Source organism: Ovis aries, chromosome 1 (genome assembly GCF_016772045.2).
Source record: "Ovis aries strain OAR_USU_Benz2616 breed Rambouillet chromosome 1, ARS-UI_Ramb_v3.0, whole genome shotgun sequence".
In the NCBI taxonomy this organism is placed as follows: Eukaryota; Metazoa; Chordata; class Mammalia; order Artiodactyla; family Bovidae; genus Ovis; species Ovis aries.
In genome coordinates this window covers 88,526,521-88,551,183 of record NC_056054.1, presented here as the reverse complement: position 1 = coordinate 88,551,183, position 24,663 = coordinate 88,526,521, and the positions used below count along the sequence as shown (strand labels likewise).

The 24,663-nt window shown below is 49.7% G+C and overlaps 1 protein-coding gene across 4 annotated transcripts; it reads left to right on the top strand.

The window, feature by feature from the left end:
- The first annotated feature begins 4,654 nt into the window (after nucleotides 1–4,654).
- Nucleotides 4,655–24,530, top strand: DENND2D (DENN domain containing 2D). 4 transcript variants are annotated; one of them, XM_027972960.3, is made up of 12 exons: nucleotides 4,655–4,768; nucleotides 9,622–9,797; nucleotides 10,638–10,750; nucleotides 11,429–11,498; nucleotides 12,180–12,257; nucleotides 13,588–13,728; nucleotides 15,835–15,983; nucleotides 19,226–19,403; nucleotides 22,491–22,532; nucleotides 22,895–22,979; nucleotides 23,317–23,556; nucleotides 24,010–24,530. In XM_027972960.3, the coding sequence occupies exons 1-12, from the start codon at nucleotides 4,711–4,713 to the stop codon at nucleotides 24,084–24,086; spliced, it is 1,407 nt and encodes a 468-aa protein (XP_027828761.2). In that variant the 5' UTR covers nucleotides 4,655–4,710; the 3' UTR covers nucleotides 24,087–24,530. The 4 variants fall into 4 exon arrangements, with proteins under 4 accessions (XP_027828761.2, XP_027828756.2, XP_004002362.2 ...); XM_027972955.3 differs by having other exon boundaries at nucleotides 23,314–23,556; XM_004002313.5 differs by lacking the exon at nucleotides 4,655–4,768 and adding an exon at nucleotides 8,794–9,047.
- Nucleotides 24,531–24,663: the final 133 nt, after the last annotated feature.

The window sequence follows — 24,663 nt, the reverse complement described above, 5'->3', positions numbered from 1 at the left end:
TTGTTGCTTATTCCTAGCAGATGTATAGGTCGTTGTTCAAGTCATTTTTTTGTAGGAGACCAGAAGCCAAGACTCCAAGGTGGCTTGATGAACAGAGAGTTGAGCTTCTGTGCATCTCAAGTTATGAAGAGAAATTGTACAGGACTATGGACAGTACTGTTCTGTACTGAAGAATCCATTCTTTGGAGGTGTATTTTGCTGCGGTTTTGTTCTGATGCTTTGTGCCAAAAGATAGGATCACATCCTGTCCTTTGGGGCAGGGGTCCCCCCCGAACGTGAACACAGAGGCAGGTCTGTGTTCAGAGCATTTCCACTGCAGTCAGGTCTGCTGGTCCCTGCAACATGGGGGCAGACTTGGGGGCAGGCAGAGAAGTACCAGGACAAGACCCCTCTGCAAACCCCAAGAGCAGTGATACTTAGTTTTGAAATTCTCTGTTTCATAAAAATATCCTTTTCTTATCACAAAACCTTCAGCAAAGTCATAACAAATCTTATTTCCTGATCTCAGTTATCACCATACTGAACAGGAGATAGGGCCAATGTCCAAACTGGGCAAAATGACACAGGGGAGAGCAGTAGTTGTCTTGAGACAAACAGGCATAACTGAGGAAGGAGAAAGTAACAGTTTGCTTCCCTATTGCAGATTCTGATGACAAGCAACTACCAGTATTCATTTTCAGAATGTGTAAATACTTCTTAACAGTTTCCCAGAAATCCCTGGAAACAGGAGCTTGGTCATAGATGGTACTTCTGCAAGTAAGAGAGAGAGTTGAGACTACATGTGCATTAAAGGGATATGTGAAGTTTCAGTATTTGGATTACATATCAATGCTTTCTAGTTTCCACAAGCACCCTGCTAAATGATTCTGTTGCTTTAGGAGAGTGAGGTATCAGTTCAGCTCAGTCGCTCAGCTGTGCCTGATTCTTTGCAACCCCGTAGACTGCAGTATGCCAGGCTTCCCTGTCCATCACCAACTCCCAGAGGTTGCTCAGACTCATGTGCATCGAGTCAGTGATCCCACCTAACTATCTCATCCTGTTGCACCCTTCTCCTCCTGCCTTCAATCTTTCCCAGCATCAGGGTCTTTTCCAGTGTGAGTGAGGTATAGGAAAAGCCTAACCCAAGACTGCAAGTAAGCAGCAGCCTGGGGCTAAGTCCATGCATCCAAGTCATTCTGCTGTGGGTCTTCTGCACCCAAGCCATGCTGCCTTCCTGAATAACACTTACCTGTTGGCTTCCTTTCAAGACCTTCAAGAAAAGGCTGGCGCATTTTCTTCCACTCCACAGCCAGTCTCTGGGACAACACGCAGAGGGACAGAGTGGGAGGTGGCAACTACGAGAATGGTGGGGGGGCAGGGGGGTGCGGGAGCGGCGAGGAGGTAGAATTTTTCCTAGTTGAAACTGAGCCCTCTTTTTTTATCCTTTAACTTTTCATTTCCTCATCTACAAGTTAATCAACATCTATGACCATTTCCCACAAATAAAGCTCTTTTCCCATTTAAAGCCAGTCTTCTGCCAAAGCCCCTTCCATCTTCTCAACCCTCTCAAACCTTGTTCCACCTACCATTTCCTGTACTCTACCTCTCTTTGCCAATCCCTGGTTCCAGCCCCTATTTCGTAAATATGCTCTCATCTTCCCCACTTTATCCCACTTTAAACCCAAATCTCCCTCTAACTCCACTTCCTTACATCCCAATAATTTCTCAATTAATTCTCAATTTGCTTTGTTATTGTTCAGTCGGTTAATCGTGTCCGACTCTTTGTGACTTCATGGACTGCAGCACGCCAGGCTCCTCTGTCCTTCCTCCATCTCCCGAAGTTTGCTCATATTCATGTCCGTTGAGTCAGTGATGCTAGCTAACCATCTCGTCCTCTGCCACGCCCTTCTCCTGCCTTTAATCTTTCCTGGTATCAGGGTCTTTTCCAATAAGTTGACTTCACATCAAGTGGCCAAAGTATTGGAGCTTCAGCTTCAGCATCCGTCCTTCCAATGAATGAATATTCAGGGTTGTCTACCTTTAGGATTAACTGGTTTGATCTTGCAGGTCAAGGGACTCTCAAGAGTATTCTCAACTTGCTCGCTGCTGCTGCTAAGTCGCTTCAGTCGTGTCCGACTCTGTGCGACCACATAGACGGCAGCTCACCAGGCTCCCCCGTTCCTGGGATTCAGCTTCCATTTATATCACCCAAACATCCTAATGTATACTTTTAAAAAACAACTTTTTAGTTTCACATGCACAGAAAGAAGTACATGCTGCAAAGAATGACCATGTGCAAAGGTGAGCACACCTATGGATCTGCCGCCAGGTTAAGAAGTAAGACATTACTTCTTAGGGCACCACAGAAGCCCTATGATGTTCTCAATTATTACTTCCTCCTTCCTCCCTAATGTAGCATCATCCTGACTTCTCTTTCCATATATTAATTTTACTTGCTTTTAGCTTTACATAAATGGAAACTTAAAATATGTCTTCTATCATATCTGGCTGTTCTGCTCAACATTATATTTGTATGACATAGCCATGCTATTGCATGCAGTAGTGGTTTATCCATTCTTACTGCTGTATGACTATGTTGTGATTCATCCATGTCACTACTTATGGGTGTGTGATGTTATTTCTAGTTCAAGGATATTTCAAAAAAGATTCAACATGAACATCCTTGTACATAACTTTATGGTATGCTGCTGCTACTGCTAAGTCACTTCAGTCGTGTCCGACTCTGTGTGACCCCATAGACGGCAGCCCACCAGGCTCCCCCATCCCTGGGATTCTCCAGGCAAGAACACTGGAGTGGGTTGCCATTTCCTTCTCCAATGCATGAAAGTGAAAAGTGAAAGTGAAGCCGCTCAGTCATGTCCGACTCTTAGTAATCCCATGGACTGCAGCCCACTAGGCTCCTCCTTCCATGGGATTTTCCAGGCAAGAATACTGGAGTGGGGTGCCATTGCCTTCTCCAACTTTATGGTATACTTACACACAAATTTCTTCATCTGTTTTTAAAGGAAGGGAGTAGTTTGGGTAAGACCACCATAACATAGATTGGGAAAACTGAGGCACAGTTATGTTCAACCAACTGGACAAGTTTATCATGAACAACTACTGTACTTACACAGAGAGGCCTAAGACACAAATGCAGCCAAGAGAAGGTACTTGATGAAGACATGTGTCCTTGTGTGTGGGAATTCCCAGAGAATAGGGAACAGAAACAGGCTATGTAATTAAGTACAAAATTGTATAGGCCCAGAGAAGAGGCAACTTTTAGAACCTCCGGGTTAAGGCTAGACAGTTTAATACCAGGGCTCACTCCTGCTCACCCACAGTCTGTGACAGAAGAGTCACCTGGAGGCCATGCATGAAAAGGATAGGGGCTATGGGTCTGGGAGTCATTGCTATAGATCCCAGACATATTTCTTGCACAGTGTCCTCTTCCCCCCATCTCCCATACCTTAAAATGAGGCTAAAACCTCTGTGAATGGAGAAATTTCAGATGGACTCTGTTCTCTATCTTTTCTCTAAAGATCCTGGGAAGCAGAGGGGAACCAGAGCAGACCCCTCTGGGAGCAAGTGGAGCTTATCAAATGCAAATTTTCATTTCTGACAGCAGAAGCTTGAAATCTGGGTGTGTATGTTGTTGCTCAGTCGCTCAGTTGTGTCCAACTCCTTGTGACCCCATGGACCACAGCACGCCAGGCTTCCCTGTCCTTCACCATCTCCTGGAGCTTGCTCAAACTCATGTCCATTGAGTCCGGGATACTATCCAATCATCTCGTCCTCTGTCGTCCCCTTCTCCTCCTGCCTTCCATCTTTCCCAGCATCAGGGGATTTTCTACACACTTTTCCAGGTGTGTATGGAACCTAACAAAGATGAGCAGCACAGAGGAGGAGCTGAAAGGCTGTATTCGGACGTGGGATTAGAAGGGGAGTGTGGCTAGCTGCAGCTGTCATCATCACTAGCATAATTTTATTATCACCATCCCTTAAATTCACATCACAGAAGAGTTTACAAAGAGCGTTCTATTCTTGACTTTCACGTGGCAGGGTGGGGATTGCCCTCCTTTGACTGAACTGCCCAAGAACAGGCGGGATGGAGGGCAGGGTCCAGGCCCTAAGCCTCTTCTCCAGCCCCTCCTCAGGAGCCCACAGGGCTCCGGTCCTTTAATTGGAGAAGTGGAATAGGGAAAAGAGCAACGCAGGGATACGTGCCCCACGGAAGACAAACACAGCGAGAGATCTGGAACTGCACAGAGGCTAAAGCCCTTGCAGGCGGTAGAGGTGAAGGGGTTGGAGAGGTGTGCGGTCGCTGAAAACTCCTGGGGTACGTGCCCGAGCCACCTGGAAGGTGCACCAACGCTCACCGAGTGGGCACTCCCAGCGCTTGCCGCGGAGGTGGAGGGAGACTTCGTGGAGACGCGGGGCTGGGAAAGTCAAACCTTCCGGGGCGCCCCACGAAGGGTGGGGGCGAGGGGGTGCCGCCCCTCGGGTGCCCTCTGTCACCGCACGCCGCCCCGACTGGGGCCCAGGGAAGAGCGGGCCCGCCCAGGTGCGCCGGGGGTTGGGCCGGAGTCCGGAAGGTGCGCCGCCCCGCCCCGGGCCGGTCCCCCCGGCCTCCCCCCGCGGGAAAGTGAAAGTGTCGCGCCGGCGGAGGTCGCGCGTTGGGGGGCGGGGCCGCCACGGACCTGGGAGCGGGCGCCGGGCACCCGAGGGGCCATGGATGGGCTCGGCCGCCGCCTCCGAGCCAGCCTGAGGCTGAAGCGCGGCCGCTGGGGTTAGTGCCGGGCCGGGGCGCGTCCGGGCGAGGGCGAGGGCGCGGGGACGGCCGGGGGACTGCAGACCAGGACGGGAGGCGACGGGGCGGGGGGCCCGGGCAGGGGTTGCAGAGGGTCGCGATCGATCGGGGAGCAGTCGGGGGGGCATTCCGGGGGCTTGGACAGGGGTCAGGCGAGCTAGAGGGAAGGGGCGCAGGTAGAGGTGGAAACGGGCGGATGGGGAAGGAAGGGGTAGGAGGTCAGAGGAGAAGCCACGCCAGCGGGGGTGAAGCGGAGGCTGTCAGCCAAAGGAAACCGCTGTGGGGCCCCGGGGCCACGTGTCCTTCCAGCCAGGAAGCTGGTGGGGGAACCGCAGGGTGCCTGCAGCGCCGGGGCCGCGGCGCCCTCACGGGAAGACCCTGCCTCTGCCCCGAGCCGCCCACCGCCCCGCCCCGCCTCTCCCCAACCCTGGACTCCCCTCGTGGGAGCCCGCGATTCTGCCCCGCGCAGAGCCGCCGGCTACAAAACCGCTCTTCCCGGCTACGTCACCCCCGCTCCGCCCCCCCCAACCCGCACCCAAGGGCGACGAGGAAACCTGTAGAGTGTGACCTCGAGCAGAGCCGGGGTAGAGTCTGCTCAGCTGCTTCCATAGAGCCTGGGAACCTGACAAGTCAAACCTCCCTTATCCCTGATCCCCCATTAGAGAAGGGAGAAGGATTCCTCCGTCCAGGGTTGTAGGGATTAAATTAGAAGTTAATATTCGTTTCCTTTCTTCTCAGCTGGAGCGCTGGGTTTTGGAAGGAAGGGAATTCAGAATTCATTTTCTTTTTTTAAATATTCGGCAAACTTTTTTTTTTTTTTTTTGCTGCTTACCACTAGCCGGTCCTATGGCTCAGCAGCCACAACTTACTTTGTCCAGAGGCCCCACCTTTTGAGAAGCAGGGAAGCAATGGAAAAGTAGGGGTCATTCCCAGACAGCCCACCCCTTCTAACATTTGCAGTGAAAAGAGTGAGTGAGACCTCCTTCTACTCCAAGCCCCAGAGCTGGGGAGACCTGGAGGGGAAATCAGTGCTCCATCTGCCGTTACCCCTGCCCCCCACCCCCAGCCCTGGCTGTTCTCACTGAACGCAGGTTTCCATTATCTGTCTGGTCATTCCACCTGTGCTGAGGCAGAGAGGTCAGAGACCATAGGAGGGGCAGAGCCCTGGGTGTGAGTGGTGGCAGGAGCAGAGGCAGGGTGGGGCTGGTGGCCTCTCTACTCTGCAGAACACTGTCTTGGTGTCTCCTTGGTCTCTCTCAATGCTCAGACACCTGTGTGAATGGAAGGGTCGAGAGAGACCTGTGTGGATGGCTACTTCTGCAACCCAGAGGAAACATTCCAGTTGTTTCCAGAACAAGGCTGATAATTGTGACTGGAGCAGCTTCCTGGACAGTGAGGGACTGTAAGATGCACAGCCAGTATTACCTGTTCTGAGGTCTGGCATGCATCCTGCAGGAGAGTGTGCCCTTTTCATCTTCTGTACTATTTTCCACCTTCCCTGGAGTTTCCCCTCCCTCTTTTGGTCCCAAGGCAACTGTGTGGTAGGAGGATGTGCATATGTGTGTGTGTGCGTGCGCACACAGGTGCAAGTATAAATCATCCTCTGGGGAAGAGTGGCAGTGGTCCTGGGTTGAGAGCAGCTGAGCTAGAAGAGGAAGCTTTCAAGACTGAGGTCCCAGAAAGTCTCCTCACTTATATTCCAGCTGGTTCTGGGACTTTTCTTCAGAGGGCTGTGGGAGGGGCTTCCTGGTGGAGGAACAAGTGTAACCAGACTCCTGACTTCTCTAGAAAGGGTGGCTCCCTCCTGTACTTAAAATTCAGGATAATAATTCCTTTCCAGGGCACTGGGGATTAAATGAGATTTTGTTGTTTAGTGAGAAGCCCTTAAATGAGATGACCCATTATAAACCTGTATTTGATGGACCTTTTCTCTTCTGTTGTTAACTCCCTTTGAAAGGGAGAAGGAAGCAATCTTTTTTTTTTTTTTTTTTTTCCTGGATTTCTTGGTCTGCAGCCCAAGAATCCTTTTTCTGTTTGAGTTCGTGAGTTTTGCTGTTCTCTTGGCTTTTCCGATAAAGCAGGAAGAAATGGGCTGAAAATGCTACCCAAACGATTTAGGGAAAGAAATAATTTCCTTAGGTTCCAGAATGATCAGTGAGAAGAGTTTGCTTCCCAAGGTCTTTTGCAAACAGGAGGCATCCCACATCTGTGAGATGCTTGGTGTGTGCTGCATCCAGAAGGTAGGAGCATGAACATGAAACTGTCATAAGTCCCACCCCCAAGAGATTCTGTTGTATTCCCCAAGTAGTCCCTGAATTACTCTGTGCCTCAGTTTCCCCATCTGATCTGGAGATGCCTGTTCCTCAGATTGGTGGTGAGTATTGTGCAGCCTGTCTGTACAGATTGCAAGTAATGTGTGGTGACAGATCTGAGTGTTCTGGGTCACTGTTCTCACCATTGCAGTGACTGTAACATTCTTATTTACTGTGACTGTCGTTCTCCCCTGCAGTTATGGCTGGGCCACTGAACACCAGATTTTACTAGTCCACACAAGTCACGTCTGGAGCTATTAAGAGCAAGCAGCTGTCTCCCTTATTTCAGCATCCCACTTTTCTCCCAGAAGGCTATTGATTCTTTGCAGGAGTGGCAGACACTGGGATCAAACCCTTTTGCTGCCAGGCTTCTCTTAGGGACAGCATCTTGGCAAAAGTCCTTCTCTCTTACCATGTATATTTACACACTCAAGGGTTTATGTGAGAATCCCAGGTGATGGATTGCTATTCTGTCTCTCTTCCCCAACCTCCAGACACAGCATCACTGGAGCCCCAGGGGCCAGCTGTTCTGCTTTTAGCTTGTGTAGAACTGTTGACCTGGACCATCTGGGAAAAAAAAAACAAACAAACAAACAGCGGGAGTAGGGGCAATGGCACCCCACTCTAGTACTCTTGCCTGGAAAATCCCATGGACGGAGGAGCCTGGTAGGCTGCAGTCCATGGGGTCTCGAAGAGTTGGACACGACTGAGCGACTTCACTTTCACTTTTCACTTTCATGCATTGGAGAAGGAAATAGCAACCCACTCCAGTGTTCTTACCTGGAGAATCCCAGGCAGCGGAGCCTGGTGGGCTGCTGTCTATGGGGTCGCACAGAGTCAGACACAACTGAAGAGACTTAGCAGCAGCAGTAGCAGGAGTAGGGGTGGGGAGGACAGCACCCAGATGCTTTCCATTCCACCGAGTGCCCCTCAGGCTGCTGATGCAACCAGTCCCCTCCAGGGAGACTTTAGGCCAGGGAGAATGTCCTAAGTCAGTGCTTTCTATCTGGGGGAGGGGTTCTCTGCTGGATCCCTGGCACAGGTCCCAGTGAGACAAGTCTGCCTTAGGACATATGGCAGGGGGTAAGAGATGCACTATGGAAGATCCTGCTGAGATATCAGGAACTCTCCAGCCCAGAGATGGACTTTGTTCTCTATTTCCCCACCAGGAGAGGAGACTTTTAGGTGTGTGCTAATATCTAGAGATTGCTCTTGCTTGAACAATTTCTCCACCTAGATAATGGATGAGGTCAAGTCTATTGATGTTAATCAGGGGAGGCCGTGGCAACCTTGCTGCGAGGAGTCTTTGGTCTGTGCTCTTGCTTGCAGTCTTGAAGTCCTAGACGTCCCAGGGTGCAGCAGGGGGCAGTGCAGAGGTTAAGAAGCGAAGGATCAGGGATCAGTTTTGGAGATTTATGGTCCTGGTCCTGGGGCTGGTGAGGTCCGGTGCTCACAGTCTGATGTTATCAGGCATTCTTCTTTGTCCAGAGGTTGTACATAAATACATTGCACAACCTTCAGTCCAGAATTAAAAGCCCTTAGCCCAGAAGCAGCTGGGCTCTGGGGGTGTTTGCCTATGACCTTTTCTCTCACCACACCCTGGGGCTCTTGGGAGGAGCTGAGGTCTGAGCTGCAGTGCCAGGATGCTGCCTCTGTCAGTGCAGGCGTTCTGCTGCCTTCCTGGGTCCCGCCGCAGTCTTCTTGCTCAACCGTTGGGTGCACAGGATGGAAACAGCGCTCCCCTATTTGGAAGACAGCGCGTGGCTTTGCTGCATAGAGTCATTTCTGGAGACTGAAACGGCAGGGGGTTTCTCAGGCTTTCTCTAGCCTGTCTGTATTGGAGGAAAGGGGGCACTCCATGCCTGACCGGCCCAAGAAGATGGAAAGACAAGCGGGAGGCGGGATCCTCAGTCGCTTCCGCAAACGACTGCCTCTACACCGAGCAGGTCTGGACTAGATTACCTACTTCCTTTTTTTCCAGGATGGCCCTCTTCGCTGGGCTGTTTCTTCCCTTGAAATACTTCTTTTTCTTCTTCCTTTTATATCTCATCCTCCACTCGGTTCTCCCATGTGACTGAGCTGGGAGGTTTCCCTTGTTGGTTTTTAGAGCCGGTCATGCCCTCTGTGGGGGTTGGTGTGGTCACAGCCACGTGGCCCTTGGCCTGTTCTGATTGCTTGAGTCCAGGTTGACTTGGGGGATGTATTGCTTAAGGTAGGCAGAATCTCTACTACCCTGGGCCTGCAGGCCTCCCAGATGGCCTCCCCGGTACATTTCCTTGGCTTCTGAATCAGTGGTTTCTTTCCTTCTCTTGACTCCTGGTGGTTCCACATGTCGCAGGGAGGCACAGAAACTGCCCAGTTAGCTCTGAGCTCATGCTGGGATGTGAGGCGCTGGGCCGGCTCCAGAGACCTCGGCGTGGACATGGCCGCCTGGAGGTGTGGAAGTTGCCAGAACCCCACAGCCTCCACTGGGACCCCGGATCAGTGAGATACCCATGGGCCCTGCTGTCTTGATTTTAGGACCTTCCCAGGAGAATCTGGGAGAAGTAGTGAAGGAACCCGAAAGAGCCCTGGAGCACTGTCTACCCAACTTTGCTGGAGGGCAGCACTTCTTTGAATACCTCCTCGTGGTTTCTCTCAAAAAAAAGCACTCAGGGGAAGATTATGAGCCCAGGATCACCTACCAGTTTCCCAAGGTAAGGACTGAAGGAAGGGGCAACGGGGGCCAAGGGTTCAGATGTTTGAGGGGCAATGGGGAGGGGTGTACCCTCTCCCTCCCCTACCCACCCTGCCTGGGCTCTGCTGGAGCTGCCCTGAACTCACTGTTCCCATTTCCTTCAGACCCAGCCCTGTTTTCCATTATCATCCACAGAATCTAGGTCTGGCCTCTTTGTGGGGAACAGACCTAGGTTCCCTAGCCCGGAAACTAGGTTAGTTCTTCTGCCTTTGGGGGTCCTTCTAGTATTTCCCAATTTCATCCTCAGCCACCCTGTTGAGAAGCTTACCTTCTGCCGGAGGTCCTTGCAGGAATCCCCTCCCTGGGGTGAGTGGGAGGGGAAGGGAAGGGCAGGCAGGCCCCAGCCCAAGCATCAGGCTCCTTCTTGTCTGGTCCTGCGGCAGGTGAAGGGGTGGGGTCAGGGCACCCTTCTCATTAACTCTGACGGTGAGGCAACTGAGCTGGCCGCTTCTCTTCTCAGATGTGGTATCTCTCTGATGTGGTCCTTCCAGGAAGCTGGGCGGTCTCTGGGCCTTTCTGTATTCAGTGTGGTCCTGGCCCCCTTCCTGACCATTAACACCATCAAGGATACTGAAGTCCAACTCAGGTTCATGTAGACTTGGCCCAGGAGTGGCTGTTTCAGCCATGGGATTGTTCCAGCCTGACCCAGAATGCAGTCTGCGTGCAGTGATAGGCACAGAGGCAAGCTTTAAGTCCCACACCAGTGGAAAAGCTTCTCAGACTGCTTAGGAGCCTCCAAAGAAGCTCGCCAGACCCTGAGCCCTCTCCACCTGCCTGTCTCTTTTCCTATTCTTTGTAGCGAGAGAACTTGCTTCGGGGTCAACAAGAGGAGGAGGAGCGGTTGCTTGGAGCCATCCCCTTGTTTTGCTTCCCAGATGGGAATGAGCGGGCCCCACTCACTGAGTATCCCAGGTAATGGCTTGGCTCTGGGACAGGGGGCTGAGATTGGAGGAGAAGGGAACAGTGTGAACCACGTGATTCCTGTGCCCCCTTCATCTGGATTTCTCACCAGCTTTCTTCCTGTTGTGGAGGGACTGGAGTTGATTTGTTTTTGAATATCTTGCCTGGGGTCTCTCAAGGCAAGAGAGGTTAACTAAACAGATTAACCAGTCCCTTCTGTCCAGAGAAGGGTGAGGTTCTCCTTCCTGTCCTAGAAGTGATTGTCACTGTGTTTTGATTGCCTCTGGCAGAAGATGAACACCAAAGAAGTCCTTTGGCCACTAATGAGATCCTTACATGGCAAAGCTCTTTGAGTCCTGGAATGTGACTGCCTGAGCTCAAATTTTGGCTTTACCACTATGAGTTAAGTGACCTTGGATAAGAAATACTCCCTTAGAGTTTCAGTTTCTTCATCTTTGAAGTAGGGTTAGTAATTGAACCTTCCTCAAAGAGTTGTTTAGAGAATTAAATGAGGTGATGCATTTAGAGCTTGACAGCAGTAAGCACTTTACATAAACTGACTGGTGTTATGATTACTCTCAGGATCCATTAGCAGCTCCCTTGGCCCTGCTCTCCACTCAGCCCCTGATGCCGACCACCTTCCTGCTTTAGAACCTAGTGCAAACCGGGTCCTTGTTTGCTCTTCCTCAGGGAGACCTTCTCGTTTGTTCTGACCAATGTGGACGGGAGCAGGAAGATTGGATACTGTAGGCGCCTCTTGGTCTGTACAGCTCAGAACCGCCCCCTCCTCTCTGCATCCTATTTTGCCCCACAGCTGGGTTTGCTCCAGCCTCAGTTGCAAAAGCCAAGGCTCCTTGGCAGAGGTGGTTATAAAGAGAGAGCACACCCCAGCATCTGCTGCCATGTTAGTGCCCTGTGCAACCTCACAAGAACGGAGACACACACCCCTCCTCACCTACAGGACACCTTTGCTTCTGGGGTTGGGTCTTTACTCTGCCTAGCTTTCAACCATTCCCTTCTGTGGGATGCTTCATTCTAATCTGCTCTCCACCATCTCTATCTAGGCCTTGTTGCCTTGGCCCCTGGGCCCTCCCAGAGCCTAGCTTGGGATTGGGACCATGAGGTTCAATCCTTGGGTCTCCCCAAGTCACTTTTATAGCACACCCTTCCTAGCTGTTTCATGTCTCTACAACACACTTGCTCCCTCCTTGTCAACCCCAGAGGGTGTTGGTGCTAACAGAGGCAGTGCTTGCCCGTAAGCCAACCAGCCCCCTCAAGGCCATGGTCTTTTGGTTTCTGTGACTGCTTTGGCCTTCCCAGCTGCCTGTCCCAGGAGTGGGATCCCCCAGCACAGCCCCCAGCCCTGTGCCCCATCAACCCCAGCTGGGCAGAGGCCCTGGAGAGGCTGCGACGCTGAAGGAGCCTGTCTGCCCCTCTGCAGCCCGCCGGCCATGGTCCTCGCCTCCCCAGGGTGTACTGCATCGTCAGCTGCATCGGCTGCTTCGGCTTGTTCTCCAAGGTAGGGGCGGAACGGGATTCCTCCAGCCTGTCAGGCCTGTTTGGCCTCCAGCTCTGCCCTGGCTGCCTGCCCTGCCTGGACTCCTGGCGCTCCTCCCCCACAGTCGGGGTCAGGCGAGGCATTCTGGAGACACTCAGGCAGAGAGGGGCGTGGGCTTCACCTGGCTTTAGAGAAAAGTAGGAACTGAACCTAGCTGACTGTCTCCCCTGCAGAGAGTTCACTGCCCCCAAGCCTAGGCAAGGTAAGAAAGCAGCTGAAGTAGGACATGAGAAGAGCTACAGGTTAGAAACTGGGAGCTTTAGCTTCCTCTGTCAAATGCAGGTAATGATGCCTCATCTTCCTGTCTCATGGGCTGATGTGAGCTGCAGATGACATGATATATGGAGAAGACAGAATGCTAAACAACTATAAAGACAATTATACAACGGAGCTTGGGGGACTCCCTCTGATTCCTTCCAGGATAGAGGGGAAGTTGAGGTCTTCTTGTGCCAGGACACTTGAGTTGGGGTTTGGGGAAGTTGAGGTCTTCTTGTGCCAGGACACCTGACCCGGAGTTAGAAAGGAGTCCTTCAGGATGGATGGGGCGTGTCTTTTTCTTCTTTGTTGTTGTTTTAGTTGCTAAGTTGTGTCCAACTGTCTTGTAACTCCATGGACTATAGCCCTCCAGGCTCCTCTATCCATGGGATTTTCCAGGCAAGAATACTGAGTGGGTTGTCATTCCTTCTTCAGGGGATCTTCCCGACCCAAAGACTGAACTCGCATCTTCTGCATTGGCAGGTGGATTCTTTACAGCTGAGTGACCAGGGAAGCCCATGGGGCATGTCTTAGTAGCCAAGAAAGGGCATCAGTGTGCTCTGCCCCAGACAGACCCCTTGGGGGATGAAGGCAATAAACTCCATCAGCCTTTGCTTGGGCAGGTGGTTCATCTGTGTAGGGTTCTGCAGATGGAGGCCGTCCCTGGCCCTGGGGCGTCTCCAGTGGAAGTTGGAGGTCAGAGTGGCACCCAAAAGGCCCAGCTTCTAGGCCTCAGCTAGCACAAATGAACATGGTCCTATCATGAATGAGGAATTTACTCTAGGATGACTTCCTGGGGAAGGTAGTTCAGGTTGATGTTAGGAGAAGGGAGGAATATGATGTGGTAGAAAGAGGATGAAAAGAAGAAGGCTAGGAAAAACATCAGGTCTTGTGCAGGAGAAAAACTGTAGACTGATTTCTGCCAAGAGGAAAGAACCCAGTTGAGGATTGGCTGGAGCAACCTTACATATGTGATCTTGGCTGGCAGCCCGGGAGCGTCCCTCGAGTCATGTCTCCTGTGGTTCTTTCCATACAGATCCTGGATGAAGTGGAAAAGAGGCATCAAATCTCCACGGCCATCATCTACCCATTCATGCAGGGCCTCCGAGAGGCAGCTTTCCCCGCTCCTGGGAAGACTGTCACCCTCAAGAGCTTCATCCCTGACTCAGGCACTGAGGTGGGTGAGCAAAATGGGGGAGACCCTCCCTGGGTGGAGGAGGCGGGTTCCAGCAGCACCTCCCATCAGTGTGCCCATTTACCAGGTTAACATTCCAAGAAACTGAGCTAGGCAGGGACTGGCACTTGGCTAAAATTATTGGCAGAACTTAAACCCCAGTTCTCTAATTTCCTCAACCTGATACTCACAAAGACCTAGTTACTGTTCAAGTAACCGAGATCTTTTTTTTTTTTTTTTAATATAATAAACTATGTAAGTGGAGGCTCCCAGTACTAGAATGGCCTTTGCCTCCAGTTCCCAAACTGCCGCTCTTCACCATTACCTCCCTTATCTTCCTGTGTCTGTCCTTTATCTCTCCCTATGGCTTCCACCTGCCTTTTTCTTATCACCCATCCCCACCCCTGAGTCCCCACCCATTCGATACTGGGGATGCTATTGCTTTAAGACACTAAACAGACAAAGTAGCAAGTAGAAAATTGTTTTAAGAATCCCAGTCTTGACCCCTGGTATTCTGGATATTCTGTGTGTCCCTCTGAACTTCGGCTTTCCCATATCAGAATAAGGGGAGGGGTTAGACGTCTTCACTTACTCAAAAAATAAGTGTGAAAGGCTTGCTAGGCCCCAAGTTGTACTATTTTCTGGCTTGTTGTTGTTATTCAGTCACTAAGTCATGTCCAACTCTTTGCGAGCCCATGGATTGCAGCACGCCAGACTTCCCTGTCCTTCACTATCTCCCTGAGTTTGCTCAAAGTCACATCCATTGAGTTGGTGATGCCATCCAACCATCTCATCCTCTGTCGCCCACTTTTCCTCCTGGCCTCAATCTTTCCCAGCATTGGGCTCTTTTCCAGTGACTTAGCTCTTCCCATCAGGTGGCCAAAGTATTGGAGTTTCAGCTTCAGCATCAGTCCTTCCAGTGGATATTCAGGACTGATTTCCTTTAGGATTGACTGGCTTGATCTCCTTGCAGTCCAAGGGACTCTCAAGAGTCTTCTCCAACACCACAGTTCGAAAGCATCAATTGTTCGGTGTTCAAGCCTTCTTTATGGTCCAACTCACATCCATACATGACTACTAGCTTTGACTATACAGACCTTTGTCAGCAAAATGATATCTCTGCTTTTTAGTACACTGTCTAGGTTTGTCATAGCTTTCCTTCCAAGGAGTGTCTTTTAATTTCATGGATGCAGTCACTATCCACAGTGATTTTGAAGTGCAAGAAAATAAAGTCTGTCACTGTTTCCATTTTTTTCCCCCTCTATGTGCCATGAAGTGATGGGACTGGATGCCACAATCTCAGTTTTTCAAAAACTGTTGAGTTTTGAGCCAGCTGTTTTCTGGCTACAAAATGGTAAATAAAACGAATGTGGTCCCTGACCTCATGAAGCTAAAAGTCTAGTGGGGAAGACAGACTTAAATAAATAAACACACAAATAAATAGATCATTGAAAAGTATGTTGATAGAAGGAAAAGAAAACAGGATGCTCCATGAGATGATGATGAGAAACATGTGTTGCATTAGGTGGCTAAGGAAGGCTTCTGAGAGATAAAGGAGGATAAGAATGAAGAGAGAAAATACTGTAAGACCACTACATTTCAATGAAAAACTACTTAACTAATTAAAAAAAAAAAAAGAATGAGGAACTTCCCTGGTGGTCCAGTGGCTAAAACTCCATGCTTCCAATGCAGGGGGTCCAGGTTCATTCCCTGGACGGGGAACTAGATTCCACATGCTGCAACTTAAACTCAGGGCAGCCAAATAAATACATAAAACAAAATAAATACTTTTTAAAATGAAAGGCAACCTAGAGGAGGGAAGTACCTCAGGCAGGAAACAAGGAAGGCGTGCTGAAGGAACAGAAGGGAGCTGATGTGGGGAAGCAAGGTGGTGGAGGTGGTGAGGGAGGCAGGGTGCTGTGAGCCACACAGAGGTTTACAGCAACATCACCCTCCGAGCAGATGGAAACCACAGGTGGATTTTTAGTAGCGGGGAGGTAGGATCAGATATACTCTTTTGGGGAGGATAGCGTAGAGGTAGGTAGAGCTTTCTGGGGCTTGTGTGATTTTTCAGTGTGGTAACACCCTCTCTCTCTGGTTTCCCGACAGTTCATTTCCCTGACGCGGCCCCTGGATTCCCACCTAGAGCACGTGGATTTTAGTTCTCTCATGTGTTGCCTCAGTTTTGAGCAGATTCTTCAGATCTTTGCCTCTGCAGTGCTGGAAAGAAGAATCATCTTCTTGGCAGAAGGTCTCAGGTTGGTGCAGTCACTGAGCAGGTCACCTGAACTGACCGGCATCCCTAGGTTCCAGGAGACAGACAGGACGGTTCTCCAAGGAACTCAGGCTGTAGGACCTGTGTGTTCACCTTTCCTCCACACTATCTTGATCTGCACTAAAGCCTAGAAAATAGCTGCTGTAATAGCTGTTGTAATTCCGTTCTTGCCTCCAAACTTGATCGCCGCCTAAGCCTGAAGGAGGTTTGTGATTTAGCTCTGAGAAGGGCATGAAGCATTCTTGTGTCAGCCTAGGAGAAAACCAGTTAGGGTGGATGCAGAGAGGATTCTGCTCCTGAAAGGCTAAGGGAGGACAGGGCAGGAAGGTGTATGTATAAAGGTATGGAGGTCAAACCCATTATCCTAGTGACAAACACACCTCATTTGTCCATTTATTTACTCATTCAGCAAACACTTATTGTGTGTCAACTGTTAACCAGATGCCAAGTCTCAGGGAGATACAAACAAAAGATGATCCTAGACCTAAAGGGGATATAGACTTAACTCCTGATTGAAAGGAAGCATAGGTGTTGAAATCAGCAGAACAATTCAAGTTCTTTTCTTCTACCTTTAGCAACATGGTGTTCCTTAGGTTAGTTTCTTAACTTTTATTTTTTTAATTTTTTGGAGGCATGGGCATGTGGGATCTTTAGTCCCCCAACCAGGGATCGAACCTGTACCCTTTGCATTGGAAGTGCAGAGTCTTAACCACTGAATCACCAGGGAAGTCCCTAGTTTCTTAACTTTTTGAAGTTGTGATCTCCTTATCTGTAATTGGACAGATCAACTGTACCTACCTCATAAGAGCATGGTAAGGATTAAATGAAGTAATGCACTTTAGGTACCTAGCACCCTGCCAGGCCCGCACTGGTAAGTGCCAGTTGTTTTTCTTACTAATAGTTTCATAGTTGAGTATATCCCTGTATAGTGCATAGTTGAGGCAGAATACTATCATGTCTTGGTCTCTGCCTCTTAGAGGCTTCAAGTCTGGTTGAGACATGGGGAGATGTGTGACAGATGGAGACAGGAGAAAAATTTTAAGACAGTAGAAGGTTGACTCATTTATGTCTGGGGATGGAGAAAACTGCTTATGTTGAGCTGACAATCCTGGTTTTATCTTTTAGGAAAGAAGAAGGAAAGGACTTTAGGGGCCCGAATGTTAGACCAGAGGGTCAGGTGAATGTCATGGGTTTTAAAGGAAAGGAAGTTTGGGCAGGCAGTGGGGTCTGTGGGTTGAAAATTCTGTAAGAATCAGTGATAACCAAAAAGGCACCGTGTGTGCATGCAAAGTTGCTTCAGTCATGTCCAACTCTTTGCAACCCTATGGGCTGTAACCTGCCAGGCTTGTCTGTCCATGGGCTTCTCCAGGCAAGAATACTGGAACGGGTTGCCAGGCCTTCCCCCAGGGGATCTTCACAACCCAGAGATAGAACCCGCATCTCTTGTCTCCCTCATTGGCAGGTGGGTTCTTTACCACTAGCGCCACCTGGGAAGCCCCAGAAGGCACCAGTTGTGGCCTAATCCTTGTGGGAAGCAGTGTAAATCTCTTGCTTTAGACATAGCTCTTCCACTCTTGGCCCTGTAGGGCAGGGATCCCTAAACCCCTGGCACTGGTCCATGGCCTGGTAGGAACTGGGCCACGCAACAGGAGGTGAGCAGCGGAGTAAAGCTTCATCTGTATTTACAGCCGCTCCCCATCAACTCCCGTCACCACTTGAGCTCTGCCTCAGAGCTCAGGCAGCATTAGAGCAGCGACAGCATTAGATTCTCGGGAGAACAAACCCTACTGTGAACTGTACAGGCAAAGGGTCTAGGTTGAATGCTCCTCATGAGAATTTAATGCCTGATGATCTGAGGTGGAACTGAGGCAGTGATGCCAATGCTGGGGACCTGCTGCAAATACAGATTATCATTAGCACAATAAATGTAATGTGCTTGAATCATCTTGAAACCATCCCACCCCTCCCCCGCAACCCCAGCCCTCAGTCCGTGGAAAAAAAATGTCTTCCATGAAACTGGTTACTGGTACCAAAAAGTTTGGGGACAGCTGCTGTAGGGAATTGAGAAGTTTCTGTTGTGGCTAGAGCTGGGATTCTGGCTTTTGCCGCCTAGGATCAATGTTCAGAAAGTGAAGGGGACTCCAGGTGTCAGCTGGCCTGGATACAGGCAAAGGTTGGCAGCACTCACCTCTCAGGCGTTTAACTTTCTTCAGGGAAACCCCACCACTCCCCACTTCCTTCCTACACTGAGTATTTCAGATCTTTGCCGCTCATCCAGGAAAGGGACTTCCAGTCAGCCTAAGCCTTGGCTAGACTCTCAGAGACTCCATCTTTCTAACTCAGGAAGTGCTAGCTTGATACCAAGAATTGAAACAAGGTTTCCGCATCTGTGTTTTTGTTGGCCTTGGCTTTGGGGCAGTTTGGAGAAATGAAGAGCCATTAAAGCTAGTGGAGAATAGAGAAGACAGGGAGGGTGTGTGTGTTGAGGGGGTTAGGGGGAGGGGGGCATGAGGGGACTTGGGTCTGAGTTGTGACTTAGGCAGTAATTACACAGGGAATGCTTCCTTGGAAAGGGTGGAGGAGTCCTCTCGGGGGGACTTTCCAGGTGGGAATTGCTGGTCAGAGGTTCCTGGAATCCAGGAATTTCCCAAGCAAGCTCAGGCACCAACCTGATAAGTTTAAATAACCATGAGTGGTCAGAGGGAGCCCTGAGAGTTAAAGCCTGGGGATGAGAGATAAGGAGGAAATAGACTTGACCTCTCTGCTGCACCCCAGTGTTTATATGCTTGTCTCCTTAACTACACTGAGTGCCTTAAGAGCAAGGCTGGTCTTTTGCTTCCTGGTATCCACATCCCTAGCCCAGTAGTGAGCATAGAGAAGGGACTCCATCAATGATCAATGACCTCATAGATGGAAAACATTTCTTCTTCCTCCTCCTCTCTTTAAAGATACTCCCTCCACTCCACCCCCACCCCCAGTGGAAAAGAAGAATCACATAGAGGCCCCATACTTGACGAGAGGAGCCTCAGCCTCTTCTGGTTTCTACCCCTCCCCTCCCAGCTTCGGGTAGCCAGAAGCTCTGTGACCGGCATGGCTCCCAGACTTGCTATAGCTCCGGCACAGCCAGCATGAGCAGCTGCTGTCAATGGCGGGCGGTGGGGAGGTGGCGTGGGGCTGGGGGCCTGGGCCGGCTCCTCTGACTCACTTTCTGTGCCCTGTCCCCAGCACCCTGTCTCAGTGCATCCATGCTACTGCTGCGCTGCTCTACCCCTTCAGCTGGGCCCACACCTACATCCCCGTGGTCCCCGAGAGCCTGCTGGGAACTGTCTGCTGCCCCACTCCCTTCATGGTTGGAGTCCAAATGCGCTTCCGGCAGGAGGTTTTGGACAGCCCCATGGAAGAGGTATGATGCAGCAAGAAGGGGGCCTGATTTGGAGCCAGGTAGACCTGGATTCGGATCCCACCTCTGCTGCTAATAGCTGTGTGATTTTGTGGCAAGTTGCTTAACCTCTTTAAGCCTCAGCTTCCTCATCTGTAAAACTGGAATGGCAACGTTTAGACCCTAAGGATCCTAGGGGAAAAAATCAGCATAAAGCACCTAGCCTGGTGCCTGACATATAGCTGATACTCAGTAAGTGTCTGCTCCCTTCTCTGAATGATTTCCCTTTGGACTTAAGAGGCAACACATGGCTTATTTGGGCTTCACTCAACTGTACTAGGCCAGCTAGTCCTAGTGAGCAGGCCCTGGGTGTCCCATTTTTCTTCTGAATGGACAAGCACAGCTGGTCTGTACAACACACACCCCACTGGAATTTATTCACATTGCTTGGAACTGCACTAACAGTCTTCCTGGAAACAATGAGTCTTGAAAATGCAGATTTTTTTTGGTAGTAGAGGTCATCCTTCCAATTAGCTTAGAGCTCAGTTGGTTAATGAGGATATTGGTTCAAATCCCCTTTGATTTTGTCACCCTCTTGTGTCTTGGCAGAACCCCCAGATACACCAAAGAGCTCAGTGGTGAGAATGGGTGTTAATAACATAAACCTACCTCCAGTGTTGGAAGAATGACTTCTGCTTTGCTTGAGTTGTCAATAGAAACTTTCAAGAAATAGCACATTACTATAATCTCAAGCCAAAAGAGCTACTTGGGTTGGTCTGGCTAACCATCGACTCCCTCTGTGTAGACAGAAAGGGAAGAGGCAGAGTAAGCTACTGGAGGCACGTGACCAGCCCTAGTGGGAGGACTTCCTTCATTTACATAAGAAATAACCAAGGTCCAGAGAGCTCAATCCACTTATCAAGGCCATACAGGCAATCCCGGAATCTAGCAGAGATAGAAGGAAAGCACCTCTTCCGCAGAGTGCTGCTGGGAAGTAAAGAAGCAGGCTGTTTCTCTTCCTTGTTTCCCCAGCCCTGCCCTCCTCAGAACTGCTGAGTACACATGCCCTTTGAGCCAACCTCTGCCTTGTGACTAACTGGGACAGAGTATCAGCCCCATGTTTAGTAATACGACTCAATAAGTGTCCCAGTCCCAGAAGTTATGAAACTTCCTGATGCTGCAGCGCCATCTTCTTGGACGCTGTGATTCCTCCCCCAGTGGCCTGGTGGGAAGACACCCCAAGGCTAGTCAGACTCCAGCTTGTGTTGTCCAAGAGCCCCAGCTGATGAAATGGGCAGGGGATAGGGATGGGAGAGGGCTAGGGGTCAGGAAGAGAGATGGGGCATTCCTTGACTCCCAGGTCAGCTCTTTGGAAGGGCTCCTTGGACAGACAGTAATATACTCAAGTACTAGAAAGATTTCTGGGAACAACTTCAGAAAGAAATTCTTTACACACAGTCTTACCTCTCAGCCCACAAAGTGAACAGCCTGCCCTAAATGAAGGCATCTGAGCCTATGTATACAAGTGGTTTCACGCCTGAACTAGTTCAACTTTTCTCCCCTGATGATGGATAATTACAGTGCCTGCTCTGTCTTTTGGCACACATTCCAATTTCTCTCTTCTTTTTATTTGGGAGAAGGGTGCATGGAGGGATCACTCACCCTCTTGTCGAGACCAAGGTCACAAACTGAAAAGAGGGACCCAGCAGGCATTTAAATGGCCAACACAGGCTTTGGGGGGATTATGATAAACTGCTGAGCACCTGCTTTGCCTAAAGGAGGCAGCTGTAACTCAGTTCCCTCTGAATGTGGATCACTGTTAGAGCTCCTGACTTTTCCAGAGAAGCCCTAGATCCAAATTCTGTGTGAAATTTTTTAATTCAAATATTGGAAGCTAATTCAATGATTTGAAAATCCTCTGAGTCTCAAAGAAACAGGTCTGTAGGTTGGAATCTAACTGGCAGGATGCGTACTGGTCATCTCCAGTCTAGACTGCAGGCGCCTTAGGCAGTGATGGAGCTGATGCTAGAACTCAGGTCACCCAAGTTCCAGCCCTGTGCTTGTCCTACCTGCACCCTGCAAACGTGTGATCACTGCCTTTCCGTCCCTCCTCCTTTTGTCCCCAGGCTCATTTTCTCCTCTCGCTCTTCCCTGCTGGAAGGTCCAAAGCTCTTGTGGGAGTTTTAATAGTTTTTATTTATATATTCTTGGCTGTGCTGGGTCTTCATTCCTGTGTGGGCTTTTCTCTTGTGGTTGCAGACAGGGGGCTACTCCATAGTTGTCATGCATGGGTTTCTCACTGTGGCGGCTTCTCTTGTTGCAGAGCACAGGCCCCAGGGCGTGCAGGCTTCAGTAGTTACAACACCTGGGTTCAGTAGTGTGGCACATGGGCTCAGTTGCTGTGTGGCATGGGGGATCTTCCCTGAATCAGGGACCGAACCCGTGTCGCCTGTGCTGGCAGGCAGATTCTTTACCACGGAGCCACCAGGGAAGCCTGTGGGAGTTTTAAAAATGGAATTCTAGGCAATTGTACATAAAGTTGTTGTAAGCATTAAAAAAAAAAAAAATCAAAAGATGCCCATCCCTGTCGTAAAGCTCACCAGAGGGAAGGGAACTGAGGAACTGTAGGAAGAATGATACACTAGCAAGGACAGCACAACCCAGGCTTGGAAACGGGCTCTACTCTTTGATAGCAGTATCACCTCAGGCAGTTTAACTTCTTTGGGTATTTCCTCACCTTAACAGACACAGTATCTGCCTCTACAGGAGCATGGGGGAAGATTAAATGAGAAGATGTGCAAAGCACAGTGTATGCCATGTAATGCTTTGTACATAGAAGTTATTACTATGATCAATGCTTTTTTATTAAGAGAGTGACTGGCTTCAATTTACCCATATTGTATACCGCATCTTCTTTAGCTCTCTCCCATTTCCTGCTTCCTATACCCTCATACCCTTTTCTCAGGAAAGAGTGGGTGGTGAGAAAGGAGTGTACCAGACAGGAAATGAGAACTGAAGATGCTGATTTTGTTGTTACTTGGGCTGAAAGGTACAGCAACAGGCAGAAACAGAGAAAAGGGAAGAAACCAAGCTGTCCTGTTTTTATTTCAGGTCCTGTTGGTGGATCTTTGTGAAGGAACCTTCTTAATGTCAGTAAGTGTCTGGGTTCAGATCCCTTGCAGACCCACAACCAACTCAATTGTTCTTGGCTCATCCAAGTTCCACTACTTTAACAAACTTCTAAGTATGCCAACAAGACTTCACCTCTCTCAAGGAGAGTATGACTTCACAAGGCAGTTGGTGTTAGTGCTTTTAGAGCAAGGACATAGACCGAGTACCAGAGGGACAGAGACTTCCTGGTGTTTAGAGTTGAAGCTTCTGTTGTTTCTCTGTTGTATGTGGCCAATTATTTGGGTGTGGAATGGGGTGTAGAATTCATGCCTCACATTCTCTGCCAACACTTCACACCTCCTCCGTGACTGCTTGACCTCTGAGCTGACTCTGTCCTCTCCTAGGTTGGTGATGAAAAAGACATCCTACCACCCAAACTTCAGGATGACATCTTAGAATCTCTTAGTCAGGGCATCAAGGAGTCACAGAGTAAGTCCCAGGTCCCTCTTATTCTGGCTTTCTCCAAAGAGTTTAAGGGTATGATTCCCAACAATTCCCTTCTAGAACTAAAAGGAATTCACTCCACAGTCCTGGGCTAGTCCCAGAGGCCTTGATCCTAAAGGGCAAGTATGAGATTTTACTCTTCCTAAGCAATGGCGAACCCATCTCCAGTCTCACATTTTCATCAACCAGTAATTACGAACCCTGCCTCACCCCACCCCTTGCCCAAGAGTTTTCAGCCTGCAATGAAAGCCACTTGGAGGTAAGGGTGGGTAGTTTTTATCCTTCTGCTACCTCTGAGATGGTCTCTTTATATCCCCAGCAGCTTCTGAACAAATCAATGAGCATGTTTCAAGGCCTTTTGTACAGTTCTTTGTCAAGACTGTGGGCCACTATGCTTCCTACATCAAGCGGGAGGCGAACGGGCAAGGCCGCTTCCAAGAACGGGCCTTCTACAAGGCTCTGACCTCCAAGGCCAACCGCCGGTTTGTGAAGAAATTTGTGAAGACACAGCTCTTCTCCCTTTTCATCCAGGAAGCCGAAAAGAGCAAGAACCCTCCTGCAGGTATGCAGTGAAAGCTTCCTATCAACTGCTTCCAAGTCAGGTGTGGTCCTAGGAGGGGAGGGAAGAGCACTTCTGAGAGGTTCACAAAAACAGCTGTGATCTTATCAAATGGGGTTGGAAAGAAAGGTCCTGAAGCGTAAGAAAATGCCTCCAAGGCTGACGTTTTGTAGATGTTGCTCTGTTTCACCAGCCAGTAGGAGGACCTTTGCTTTCTGTTTTAGTCTAGAGCTAATTCCTACTAATTATTCTATTTTAGGACCCCTTAGGAGCCTAATCAAATACCTAGATCTACAAAGGCCTAGGATGGCATGGGAAATCCTGGTGGGAATGTGGGTATAGTGGGTGAGCATGGGCAGCAGACATTGAGAGTATCTCTGACCCTTGTTCTTGAGCTCATCTTAGTCTGCCTGGCCAGATTAGCTGCCTCTAATACCTGTATCTCTAACACCACAGATTATTTCCAAAAGAAAATACTTGAATATGAGGAACAGAAGAAACAGAAGAAACCAAAGGAAAAGACTGTGAAATAAGAGTTGTGGTGAACAGGAGTGCCTAGACCTATAGGCCAGTAGTGGACTTTGACCCCTGCCAGCATGGTATGATGTGAAGCTCTGTCAATAGAATCCACAGCCTTCTTCCGAGTCCTGGTAACCAGGTCTTGCTTCAAGTTGGTGTCTTGAGTTTGGGATTCCTGAAATCAGCTTTCTCAAGACTTTGGAAGGCTCAGACCTCTGTGCTCACAGAGCTGGGCACATAGCTGCCTTTTCTGCAGAGGTGACACAGGGCAAGAAACAGTAGTAGAGGTGGTGTAGAGCCCCAGAAGTTTTTGGAACTGCCCTCTTCCAGGAAGCACTATTACAAAATCCTCTACAGAGAAACAAGTTGTCGCCCAAATACTCAGTCTCTTCACATATAAACAGAGGTCTGTGGACATGTGAGGGTAAGAATAAAGACGAAAACCTTCTTGCTGTTTACATGTGTATCTCTGGCTTCCACTATGGAGAGGTAACCAGCAAAACAAGGCGAGAGATGTGAGAATAAACTGGGCTAGATGTGGAGGACTGGCAACAGTGCCCAGAACTCTGGTGCTGTGTCTGGCAATGATGG

Excerpts from the sequence above, each read along its gene's own strand:
- DENND2D (XM_012178358.4), top strand. The coding sequence starts at position 8,960 with ATGCCTGACCGGCCCAAGAAGATGGAAAGACAAGCGGGAGGCGGGATC. Across the intron at positions 10,751-11,428 it reads CCACTCACTGAGTATCCCAG|GGAGACCTTCTCGTTTGTTC; the intron begins GTAATGGCTTGG and ends GCTCTTCCTCAG. Across the intron at positions 11,499-12,179 it reads GATACTGTAGGCGCCTCTTG|CCCGCCGGCCATGGTCCTCG; the intron begins GTCTGTACAGCT and ends GCCCCTCTGCAG.